At 37.6% G+C, this 13,637-nt stretch overlaps 1 protein-coding gene across 1 annotated transcript; it reads right to left on the bottom strand.

Annotated features, from left to right (window-relative positions):
* Window positions 1-2,247: 2,247 nt before the first annotated feature.
* Window positions 2,248-5,481, bottom strand: ing1 (inhibitor of growth family, member 1). Its single transcript, XM_007253223.4, has 2 exons — window positions 5,137-5,481; window positions 2,248-3,265 (listed from the first exon to the last, which is right to left on the bottom strand). Exons 1-2 carry the CDS (start codon window positions 5,273-5,275, stop codon window positions 2,472-2,474), a joined length of 933 nt encoding a protein of 310 aa, XP_007253285.2. The 5' UTR covers window positions 5,276-5,481; the 3' UTR covers window positions 2,248-2,471.
* Window positions 5,482-13,637: the final 8,156 nt, after the last annotated feature.

The following is a 13,637-nucleotide window of genomic DNA, read 5'->3' as shown; positions in this document are numbered from 1 at the left end:
CGCTTTTTACAGCTCGTTCTAAATCTTTTAATCTTCCTCAGAAGAAATTTTAACAAGCTATAAACCAGTCTGGTCTGGCTAAGTCTCATCATGTAAAGCAGCTGATTTGACCTGAATTTAGTGAGCGCTATTGTAAACAGCAATGGAGGGAAAAAAAAAAAACTTTTCTGGAACAGAACACAGTGTACTGGTTTCCTGCCCCCCTGCGCTGGTTGTTAGTCAGAGGGTACAGACTATTTATTTCTTGCTAAAATGGAAAGAGTGACCACAATGACATCCCATAATAGTACCATTTTAGATTGTCAGTTTGGCAAGCTGGTGTTCATGTAAAACACCCACACCTCAATGCATGGAACTGAAGTTTTATTGCAGCAATGAAAAAAATATACATACATAAACTGGTGTAAAAGTAACGATTGTAAAAATGGCACTGCTTCAAGAAGTGCGAGATAAACAGCTCAAAGAATATAGAGGCAACATGTAGTAAAGTCATGAGTCATGACTGAATGTCAGCAAACCAAAATTCTCACAAAACCCTTAAAAAGGAACCCTGCTGTGTTTTACCAGAATAATCTCTAAATGCTAAAACTGTGGCACAGGTTCAATCATTTCCCTGGTTTCTCCATGGGTTCCTCATTTAACTTTTGTTCTATAAATGAAAAAAATGATCTGTGATCATCAGCGATATGCTAAAAATGTAGAGAGTCTTTAATTACTGTGTATATAGCTGTATTTACTATGGACACGTCCTTGTTTCTACATACAATGACCATATAGAAGTCATTTGTCGTTCTATATTTACAGATTGTAGTCTTGTATCTGTTTCTTTCACCATGTTCTTCTAATGGTCAGAGACCACCACAGAGCAGCTGTTATTTGGGTGGTGGGTCATTATTCTCAGCTCTGCAGTGACACTAGCATGGTGGTGATTTATGAGGTGTTAGTGTGTGTTGTGCTGAAAAAAGTATAGACAGCAGTGCTTCTGGAGTTTTTAAACACCTCCGTGTCACTGCTGGACTGAGAATAGCCCACCAACAAGAAATATGCAGCCATATGCAAAAGTATCAGCAATATTTTTTAATATTGTGAACGATATCATACCCTAAAATATCGTGCCATATCACCCACCCCTAATTATCACATCAGAGTACTACTTTTTTGCTGTTTTCAGAAAAACAAAACAAAACAAAACCACACTGTTCTCATTTCTCATCATATACATACAAGAGACAGATTATATCTGTCTGGTATAATTTATTTGGAGTGCATTATTAGTAGAGAATGACCAACACAAACTGTGCAGCAACAGATTCAGAGCGTTTGTCTTTGACTTCCACATCTATAAGGTGGAGCAGCTGTAGATAGAGTGTGTAATACTAGAGTGGAGGACAGTGAGTGATTAAACACAGTGTTTAAAAACTCCAGCAGCACTGCTGTCTCTGATCCACATTTACACACAGCGTTCAGTGTTAATGCACTGCTGTGAATAACCCACCACCCAAATAATAGTTGCTCGGCGGTGGTCCTGTGGAGTCCTGATAATTAAAGAACAGGGTGAAAGAAGGGTGGAAAAAAAACATGCAGTGTACCCATATATGGTCAATGTTGTTGAAAAAAATGATATGATTAAATAGAACAGCTGTAATAAACAATTCTGTGAACACTAAAAAACCTTAATCTGTTTCTTAGAAAATACTTAAGGAAGTGAACAGAAACTTTTCCATTTTAAATTGACAGTTAACATAATTACAAAGTCCACACTGTCGTTGGAGACCATCAGGCTTTCCATCTACAGTTGCTCCCAGTTTGCATTTTAAATGCACTCCTAAAAATCAAAGTGTTCTTTGAGTGATACAGAAAAAGAACCACTTTTGGTTTCATAATGAAATAAGGTTTGTAATAAAGATTTGTCTGAAGAACATTTACATTAAATTTTCTTCACTTAACTTGGTTCCTAATGGAACCAAAAGTGGTTATTCTATGGCATTTTGGCGATCTGGCTCATTAACTTAGTCCTAATGGCACCATGCTTAACGCCAGGCATGGGCTAGCTTGGTATAAAGCTGTGTTCTCTGGAATGATGGTGCTCCATCCAATACTTTTGAGAGGATGTGGGGTGGTGATCATCCAACATCTTGACCCCATCTATGCTCTTGTCTCTCAACTATCTGCTTATAGCAATGGTCCAAAAACTAGTGAGTAGAGAGAAACTAGTGAGTAGAGAGTAAAAAGAGAGTAGATAATTACTTCAACAAAAGCAAAATTAACTTTAATTTTTGATTCCAAACACCTGATTTTAAAGGTAAATACGCAGCTGTACCAATACTTTTGTCCATATAGTGTAGGTTGAGAGCAGCAAAGAGCAAGAATGTTGTTGTATCGCTGATGATTTCCAAAGACTGGGTAAGGAAATGCTGGTATAAAGAGTGTTGAGTACAGGTTAAGTACAAAGATGGGCACTAGGTATGAGGCTACCTATTGTACACCCTCTCTTTTCTGGACCTCTCTAAGGCTTTGTCCATGGTCTTCTCGTTCTCTCCTCTGCACTTTGGACAGTACCATTTTCCCTTAGGCTTGTGGTGAAGGCCAACGCAGGAAAAGTGAAACCATTCGATGGGGCACTTATCGTTATCGCAGCAGATCATCTCTCCATAAGACACCTGCTCACACAGACAGTAGGTGGGCTCGTTAGGGTCGATGGGCAGGTCAGTTGGTGATGCTTCTCTCTCCTGCTTGGATTTTGTCCTCTTCCTCTTTTTCGCCGATGTCGCTGCTGATATCTTGGGCTTCTTCTCTTTTGGTGTCCCCACACTGACCTCTTCACTGAGGTCCAAGCTGTAGTTAGTGTTGTCCCGGTTCTCTGAGCCACTCTTTTGCCTTCGCGCTCGCTTCGCCCCAGACTTCTCCACCGACCCTGGTGTCTCCTCTCGCTTTCTGTCTATGCTTGGTTTGCTTACTGACAGCAGTGGAGTGGACAGAGGCGTGACAGTCACTGTGGTTAATGCAGGAGAAGAAGTGCTGCCCACGGACACGGTGCTATCTGGTATGCTCTGGCAGGCCTGGAAAAGCTCCACCTGCCACTCAAACTGCCGACTCCGATTCTCCACCAGCTCCACCATCTGACCAGCGATCTGGATCTTCTCATCTCCGAGCTCTTGAGCGCGGATCAGGGAGCGCTGTATGCAGTGAAGGAGACGGCGCTTCACAACGGGGTCTGACCCTTGCTGGTGTCGCTCATAAAAATCACTGAGCTCCTTCAGGACCTCTGGGAAATCAGAAAGAACAGAAATGAGAGGAATTTAGAAATGTAGATAATGAAAATGAATTAATTAATGACCACCAAGAGGATTTATAACCAGAGTCAAAATGCTGCAAACATACAGTCCTGTCTTCCTGCCAAACTACTAACCAACCTAGAAATTACAATAAATCAACAACATTCTCTTTTTCATTTTAAGATATCACACAGGCTAATCTGTGCATAATGTGCAAAAATACAGTACACATTGGTTAAATAGAAGTACAAGACAATATTGATATATGGCAATATTATTTATGTTGTGTTTATGGTCCAACTATAGATGTTATGCATGAGATTTTGTATGTAAATTCTCTTTAAGCACATTGCTTTTTGTCTATCCTAAGAATGTGTATGGAAATAACTAAAAAATAACTGTTACTTAATTAAAACTGTACTGATTTGCTTTGTTCGTCTGGAGAGAAATTGTAAGATTATCAGTCTGGATTCACCCAGAGCCAGTTTATAGTAATCTAGTAAGGTTTCTCCCATCAGATAGCTAAACCAGAGCCATCTCTTGAGATTCATCGATAGGGACTAAGCCTTCATAAAACATTATGAATATCTATTTTTAACTGAAAGCACACAACTATTTGTAGAAATTGTCTCATAGTAGCAAGTTTTTATTTGTACTTATATGACAAAAAATATCCATCCACTTACAAGAGGTTTAGGAGGTATTTACTCAAAATATGCTAATATATGCTACTAAAACACTGAAAATACACAGTACTAGTCATCTTCTAATACAATGTCTTCATTTTTTTAGAGTTTGATGCTCTCAAACACATTAGGAGGGCAAGTAATTAACTCTTGATAAGGCACAGCTGTTTATGGCAGAGAGCACGTGGTTGGTTGGGTCCTGTGTGTTTACGCAGAGAGAAGCAGGGCAAACTTCAGATTACACGCGCCTTATTACATGCTGGTGGAGATAGATCATTTAATTCCCAATATTACTGTATATCCCACTCTTATAGTTGCGGAAATTACTTAGGGAGTTTGCATATACAATGCACCACAAAATACGCGATTTAAAGCGATTAAAACAGCTTTAAATGTAGTTAAAACAGTTAAGAGACCTAACAAGTTGTTAGCTATGAAGTTAACTATGCTAGCGTTTGGACAGCTAGCTGTACATCCAAATTATATTGTTAAAGAATTTACTTAGGGGACTGTCTACAAAAGGACCGCAAAATAATAGGTGATTTAAAGTGACTAAACAGCTTTCAATTGAGTTAAATAGTCAGAGACATAACCTAACAGAGACCTAACCTATCTATGCTAGCGTTTGGCTAGCCTAGCCTAGCTAACAAATTACTCCAAATGTAGTTAGCTTAGCTTAGCTAGCTATGCTATGCGCTAGCTGTGTAGTTTAAAAAAAACTACAGCTAGCTAATATTGATCTAGGTGTAGTTAACTAGCTAACTATGTATATGTATATGTTTAATATCGCTGTTTATACAGTTAGCGAACGTTAGCTAGCTGTATTTTTCGTGTTAGCCTGCGACAAGTCCACATATACGCAGTTATTATTACACATCAACTTCACTTCTGTTGGAGAAATCCTTTCTAAAACGTTCAGACTCTTTACAAAGGGGATTTTGCACTTTAAAATGTTATAAAATAGCTAGTTTTACGCTTTGTATAATAAATTTAGCTTAGTCTTACATCCTCACTGTGTCTAGTAAGCTTAGCCTAGCTAGGTTAGCTAAACCTATAAAGTTTGGACTCTAGCAACAGCAGTAGCAACAGCAGCGTTGTGTTTATGCTCATTTTCAGCACGTTTTAAACCCTCACATACAGATTAGTCCACCAGTACCCAAAGTTAAACAACCAACCTTGATATTTCCCGTCTATTTCCCTCATCAGTGAAACACATCTCTGGAGGTCCAGCGGTAAAGACTCCACCAGGTCCAGATACTCCTCTACATACTTGGTGACAACGTGCACAGACTCCCCGTTCGCAGGGTTCAGCATGCTGCTTTCTGAAGAATACTGTATAATCCAGTTTAGATTAGACTGGTGTAGTTAAATATGTAAAATCTCTAAAGCCTGTAGTTTTAGAAAGAGACTGCTGAACAGTCCCCTGTACTCTGTATTAACAGTAAGAATGTAGTTAAGCTAGGTTAGCTAACTAAATAGCTGTAAGTTCTCTGCTCGTGTTTTTCCTCTGAAAGTCCTTCTCCAGCTGCTGCCGGTAGGTGGCGTTTTATACCACATTTACTTTCTATATACAGCTCTGTAAAATATTAAGAGATCACTTCAGTTTCTCAATCTGTTTCTCTGATTTTGATATTTATAGGTATATATTTGAATACAATGAACATTGTTGTTTTATTCTATAAACTACAGACGTTTCTCCAAAATTCCAAATTAAAATATTGTCAGAGCAATTATTGATATAAAATATTGTATTTGCAGAAAATGAGAAATGTCTGAAATACCAAAAAAGATGCAGAGCTTTTAGACCTCAAAGAATGCAAAGAAAACAAGTTTATATTCATAAAGTTTTAAGAGTTCAGAAATCAATATTTGGTGGAATAACACTGGTTTTTAATCACAGTTTTTATGCAATTGGCATGTTTTCCTCCACCAGTCTTACACACTGCTTTTGCATAACCAGTCCTGGTGCAAAAATGTATACATTTTGAATGTATACACATACATACAATGTCAATTAAGTGTCTCTTACTTAGAATTATGCCATGTCTCGCTGCAAGACATCTATCACCATAGATGAAAATAAAAGGGATTAAAATAAAAAGAAACTCGTTCACTCCATTTTCTTACAAAGATTATTGTTGGATTGAAACTTTGATGTAATATTTAATTTTTTTATTGAGTTTATTTACAGAAAAACAAGCTTTATTATTCTCTGGCTACAACTTAATCATCTCATTCACACGCCTTAATATATCATGGCCACATATTATTTTTTCACATAATGTCGCCGTAGGGGCTCCATAACACAGTCAGAAATATTGTTTATACAAGTAAATAATCAGTACCATAATCATGAAACGTCTGAGCTCTTGCTCTAGAGAACATACACAGTGTGGTCAAAAGTATTGGGACACCTGCTCATTCATTGTTTCTTGTGAAATCAAGGAAATGCTGAAGCCTATGGAATGTTTTTTCATTTTGGAGAGATCTCTGCTGTGAGAATTTGATTGCATTTAGCAGCAAGGTCATTAGATTGGGAGAAATAACTCATCCCAGATGTATTAATAATTTGTTTTTAATTTGTAATGTTTTTAAGAGCAGTGATTCTTTCAGAAAGACAGTGTGTATATCTGATTACACATGGTGGTGCCTCTAATGTCCTTCAGAGGTCACCCTTGCATTGGTAATGAGATTTCAGCACAGCTCAGCCTGAAGCCGTTTATTCCTAGATCACCAGTCAGTCAGTACCCACAGGCAGGTCTGAGATCTGACAGATTCTGACAACATGAACAAAAATGAACCAGATAAAAATCTAAAAAAACACCATGCTCCTAAGCACATGTACTGGTACATGTTTAATACAATTCCTGATTCCTGATCTAAAAAAATCGAAGTCAATGATCCAGAATATTATGATACTAATAATAAACTCCAAATATCTCCATATATCCAGGAGTAAAAAATAAATTAAAATAAATGATACTGGACAGATATATTCTCTCTATCATAGAAAATGAGAAAAGTGTGATTTTTTCTTTTGGTAAGAACAGAAAATAGTATTACCCTGGGTGATATGGCACAATATTTCAGGGTATAATATCATTCACAATATTAAAAATGTTGCCGATATTATTGCATATGATACGATATGGCACACCCCTACTACTATAAAAAAAGAGAAAAACGTCAAAATTGTAGACAGGTTTTATGTGACAGTGACAATATATACATTAATTTGGCTGCTTTGAATGTTTTTGTTTAGATTGTTCCTGCCCTCATTGCACAGCATTTGGCCTTCACTTCAGTACACCCCCTCTTTAAAGACTGATAGTGTCATCTGCAGTTAACTAGTTTAAATAGTTTGCTCTTCTTAAACTTATTTAAATGCAGACTGTACTGTAGCTATTCCTGAAGTTTACATGGCGCTGTTTCAGCTATTCCTACTTTGATGTCACAGGGGAAATTATGTCTTGGACAACAATGTCTCATAGGGCATGAATGCTCACTGAATAATATATTAGGTATGAAAAAATAATGTAAAATATACGCTGTTTCCCCACAGACACCAGGCGTCAGCTAGGAGATTTATAGGAGAATCTGGAACAGCCATTGAGACAGGTTTCCGCCATAATCACTGAAATAACAAATGATGGAATATCTTCTGAATAGTGTAGCCAGGAACGGTTTCCAGTAGACACTCATATAATCTGTCTTCTGAGAAATTTCATAGTTTAGTGTTTGGAAGGTGTGGAAAACATTGTCTCACTGAATTCTCGGATGATGCGCATCCCTTTTTCCATTATTTTAGAACCTGCCTGTTGCCTGTTGTTTTAGTTTCTAACTTCCTTATATAGCATCGCACCAGGTTTATGTGCACATTAATAGCTTCACAGTGCATGAATGAATGTGCCAATAAATACAAACAATAAAAATACAATTTGTGGTCACACTCAATGGCATAGCCGGGAATTCATTTTAGAAGGAGATGAACTATGCTAAATCAAATCATAATGCATGAATAGCAGAATTACACTGATAAGTGCTACGCGCTCATGCACTTTGTGCGGGAGACCAGGCAGTAGAAGACAGGCAGTAATGCGGTGTGCAAAATTTGTTATTCAATACAGTAATTTAAGATGTATTCATAACCATACCCAGTCTTGCCTCTGTAATAATGTTAATATGCAGCTGAAATCAGAAATCAGAATGACTGTTCCGCTTAACAGCTTATTACAATAAGAATGAAAAAAAAAAAATGCTACTTAAAGAGGACCCAGAAAGTCAAACTATATATATTTTTTACATTGGTATGGCTGAATAATGAGACACAAAGACAAGAAAGTGACAAACCGTGAACCTCAAACACTGTTGTCTTTTGATTAAAAAGAACATTCAAGATAACCAAAGCAGACTTCAGAACAAAATAGTGTTGTTCTTCTAGTTCTTCTAGTTATGGGAATATGGGTAGCTTTATGAAACTGCAGCTTTTCTTCTTTTTTTTTTTACAGTGTCTGGAGAATAAGTGTTTAACAAGACATACATCAAAGCAAAAACCTGGGGAGAATTGGCTTTCAGTATCACGCAGTAGCTAAATGCATATAAATAGGAAAAGTTCTGTCTTATTTTTTGAAACTGTAAAAGACAATAAATTATTACTTATTAAAAAACTGGGAAAATATGTGGCAGGTAGGCTATAAGCTAACCTGCTACAATCTCTTCAGCTTGCTAAATGCACGTTAAACTGAGAGGACACAATGTGAACAAAGCAGCAAAACTTTATCATCGTAAAAATAATATGTGATTTTAAACAATGAGCTTTATCTAGTGCTGTAAGATCACCAGCAAAAGTAGAGATTATTATTATTTTCAAAAAAGGCTGAGGTGAAAGAATTTTAGGGTGTTTAATGTGAATAAAGTAACAGGGCTGTAAATCTTTTTCACCCCAGGTCACATACTTATATCTTACGTCAATGCACAACTTAAAAAATTGACAAGTGCATTCTTTGGCATCAGTCAAACCAGATCCACCTTTCTTTTTCTCCTCTTGTAGTAGACATATTGAAACTAGCTGGCAGTCGATTGCAAGATTGCACACACTGTCTGTGTGTGTTCTGGCAGATTCTGGCTTTTGTTTTTTTATTAAAGCTGGTAAAAGAGTCAGTGCTTCTGGTACTCTGTCCACACGGACAACTTTAATGGAGATGCAGATTTCATTTTCCAGCACTGCCCACACTGCCAAAAGTTCCAATTGGTCTTACATAATATACTTATTTTCTGAGACACTGATTTTTGAGTTTTCATTGGCTGTAAGCCATAATCATCAACAGTAAAAGAAATAAACGCTTAGAATAGATCACTCTGTGTTTAATGCATCTATATAATATATAAGTTTCACATAGATTAAATTTTAGCCATTCCATTCACCTCCATTCATTGAGGACTCAATCACATCTACCTCTCACTGTTTGCAGTCATTTTCTGATATTAATGGGAAATAGTGGAAGTGGCTTATTTTCCGTTCCACTAAAACTGTCCACTGAAAAGCATGTTAAAATGATGACAAATATAATAGCTATGCTGTAATATGTAAATTATATAAGCTTTATTTGGTGCTGAAAACCAGCAAATAAAAGCAGAGCTAACAGAGGACTCTGTAAAAGAAAATCAAGGTGTATATCTATTCCAAATAAAATACCAGGGCATTAAAAATTATTTGTTTTGCCCCAGGTCACACATTTACTACTTATATCTTACGTCAATGAACAACTTAAAAATTTGACAAATGTACTCTATGCCACCTGTAAAACCAGATCCACCTCTCTTGTTCTCCTCTTGCAACAGACATAGTGTAGCTAGCTGGCAGTTGGTTACAAACAGAAATGGGTAAAATGCATGATTCTGATTGGATACTCACATCTGTGTGTGCTCTGGCAGTCGGGGACGTTTGTTGACCTTTTATGAGCATCATTATTGGGCCATTAAAACTGAACACAATGTTATTTGACACATATAATTAGCTGTACTGTATGTGTGATATTTTAGCCAACCTCATCTCACCCATTTACGCCTCTGATGACGTGATATGCATTGTGTGAACCTGTTGTGGTTGTGATTAATGGGCCAGTAGAAAAGATGATGTGAGGTGTTAAATTTGCCAATTTAAAATATTTTCTTACAGCAGGACCAGCAAAGCGTTTGACATCATTTACGGGCAGATTTCATGAGATACAGTTACTGCTGCACGTTAACATCTTATTAATCTGTAAACTTTAACATGTTAAGTTTTTTTTAGCACAATTTAACCATGTTACTTATTTCCTCCCATAATTCACTATTTTTACACAGCCTGTTTTTATATTATTGGTTGCATTTAGCAGTTTATTTTTTTAAAGCTGATGCCTGTAAGTTTTGGGATTTCGGGCGAATTGTGACATTGTGAGAGTGGAAAGTGAGGGTAATCTAAATGAACAGGTTCCCCTGGAGGCCAGTACAGCCTCTTACGCACGTCTGCCAGACTGATGCCGCAAAACCACTACCTCTTACGCCCTCCCCAGTCAATGGACAATTCAGAGCTTTGGCGTAATTTAGGTTGCTTTCCACATTAACACCACCTTCAGGGCTCACAGCGCGCTGTGTACGGAGAGAGGGAGCTCCTCTGGGCCCTGGAGAATGTACGAGTGTTTTCGAGACGCGAGTAAAGGGAACATTCTCCCCTCGCAGAGGGTTGGCGTTCGCTGCAACAGTATCTCCCCTTGCATCAGAGGAGCATAAGAGCAAAGTGATCTGTGTAACCCTCTGTTACGCAAGGTGTGTCTCAGAGACCCGGGTCACTGCTGCAGTTGTGGAGGTGAGGCGAGAGACATGTCTTTCAGAACGTCGCTTGCTCTAAAGCAGGGAACTCAAAACTGTCCACTGCTTACTCATTCCATCACCTCCTTCCCCAGAGCTTCCCCAGAGCTTTCACAGCGCTAGCGTGACTCGGCTAGCTCAGAACAGCTGATAACGCTGGACTTTTGTTTTTTGCATTTTCTCAGATAGGACATGCATCCCAGAATTTTTTGTAGAGAGTTTTGTAATGTCATTGTTTTACGCAGCAGATTTTACTACATCATCATGTGACATTTGTGTAAGCATATACACAGCAACATTTACAGTGTTTAATCAGCACTGCTAGTGTTAACGTAATGTTTAAAACAGATTTCTCTCTGTTTAGAACATGATTATTTCTCTCCACACCAAGATGAAAGCTTTTGAATGAGCAAGCTACTCGTTTATATGGCGATAGTACCTCATAAAGAGAGACATCAACACCAGGGGTTGGCGATATGGCTCTAAAATAATAGCATGATATTTCAGAATGTTTTTGCGATAATAAATATATACTTGCCAATATATTGACGAAATTCTGACATATTTTTTCAATTACTTTCAAGAATATACTACTGCAGCAATATTAAAAAGTAAAAGTATATATTTTTATATTATATTGTGTATATATAATATAATATTATTTTTTTATATTAAAAAGTAAATATTATTAGTAGTATTAATAAAGTTTTATTTAGCATAAATACAAGTGTTTTTATCAACGTTAACACATGCAATTAATTTGGAATCAGTAACGCGTTATTATTCCTTACGCCATCTAGTTTGACCCCAACTTCCGCCATAACTCTACCAAACATGCAGATTTCTCAGTCCGGTCCAAAACAAACTCTGGAGCAATTAGCTTGTGGTGATAACGTGATCCGGTCTCTATCACAGAATATTTCTGTGCTTAATCAGATTACATTTTTTAATAGATTGACACCACAAATTTTTATGCATTCAGTGGAAACATAAAAATCTAAAAACCTTTGTCTATTTCATAAAGAATCTGATCACAGAAAACAAATGAGAAAGTTTACACCTGACTTTTCAAAGTCGACCAGTGAAATCCAATAAGATCCAGTCTCCAAAAACGCATGTTAAAACAAAAGCACTCAGGGTAAATTTAACACCGCCAAATCGGCTGTGTATTTTGTGTCTCATTAGCATAATTGGTGTAAACACTTGGGGTTCTTCAGTGTAGCATTAGCAGTTAGCTGCTTATGCTAATGCTCCAGTCTTAGTGCTAAAGAAATTCGGGAATCTAAGCTTACTGTAAATAAATGGAAGTGCTTTATTCACCCAAATAAACAGATTTCAGGAGAGAAATCTGTGTATATTAACATCCAGTGCTTGTTTGACTTTAAAAGAAAGTCTTTTTTTTTTTTTTTTTTTTTTTTTTACAGATTTGTTTACTTAGTTTAGCTTTACTTAACTTAGTTGAAAACCTCTGGAATATAATCAAGAGAAAGATGGATGATCACAAGCCATCAAACCAAACTGAACTGCTTGAATTTTTGCACTAGGAGTAAAGCAGCATAAAGTTATCCAAAAGCAGTGTGTAAGACTGGTGGAGGAGAACATGCCAAGATGCATTAAAACTTTGAATAAAAAACAGGTTTATTCCACCAAATATGGATTTCCGAACTCTTAAAACTTTATGAATATAAACTTTTTTTTTTTTTTTTTTTTTTTTGCATTATTTGAGGTCTGAAAGCTCTGCATCTTTTTTTGTTATTTCAGCCATTTCTCATTTTCTGCAAAATGAGAAAATTTTTATTTGGAATTAAGAGAAACTGATTCTAAAACTAAAGTGGTCTCTTAATTTTTTCCAGAGCTGTATTTTCTACTTCATGATATTATATACATCGCTGATATTGGCCGATACACACACCAACATGAGAATAAAGAGAGAACCAGCACTTATTGCCTCTACCTCAAGCACAGAAAGCCTGATTTTGACTGCCCTCTAAAAATGCACTAGTGAAGTGCGTGCCTCTGCTGACAGTGCTGCGTCTCATGTATGCACGGATCATGATTTCGATTCAGACCACGTAGTTCCTGGCTGTGACTTCTACAACAGTGGGAAGTGTGCCGACACTTAGCAGCGGGTTTCTCCCCGCTGATCTCCCTCCATAGCAATTACACGCCATTTAAATCTGTGTTCGTACTTTAATTACCACGCCTGTGCTTTAATTACAATGCTTAGCCATTCTCCTGTGACATTTTCAGGTCTGCTTCACGTCACTGTTTTGTCTAGCGCACAAAGCTCTCAGCGCTTCTCTTTGTGATGCGTTTTTTGATGTGACTTCTGTTAGTCATATGGAGCTTTTTTTAGTGCTGGAGTATTAGTAATCTCACTGCGTTTGCACCTTGACGTTCGCTGTGGTCCACGGTGGGCAGACATATGGAGATATGAGGAATTCCTCCAGGCAGGTTCGTGCTCGAGTATTGATCCTAAACTCTGCTTAGTGAACTTTTTCTTTTTAAACCAAATCTCACGGGGATGTGCCGCAGGATTGTTCACCGTGTCGAGTCACACTATATGACGTGGACTCTCTGCAGGTCACTTTCTAAAAGAGCACAGTCCAGCGGTGGCCTTCGTTTCGTACTGGTCCACCATCCACAGAGGTGCCATTTAGAACAGAATCGCTCACATCGCTCCAGAAAGTGCATGAGTCAAGTATGCATCCCTGGTGACACTGGTTTGTGCAGTCTCATCAGCCCTTTTCACACTCAAAACAAGAGACATAGTTTGCGTCATTCACACCTCCAGCCCCCAAAGCATCATTATATAGCAATTCCACCT

The sequence above is a fragment of the Astyanax mexicanus genome, chromosome 11 (genome assembly GCF_023375975.1).
Source record: "Astyanax mexicanus isolate ESR-SI-001 chromosome 11, AstMex3_surface, whole genome shotgun sequence".
NCBI classification, from domain to species: Eukaryota; Metazoa; Chordata; class Actinopteri; order Characiformes; family Acestrorhamphidae; genus Astyanax; species Astyanax mexicanus.
The sequence above is the reverse complement of the archived record's forward strand: the minus strand, read 5'-3'. Positions and strand labels throughout refer to the sequence as shown.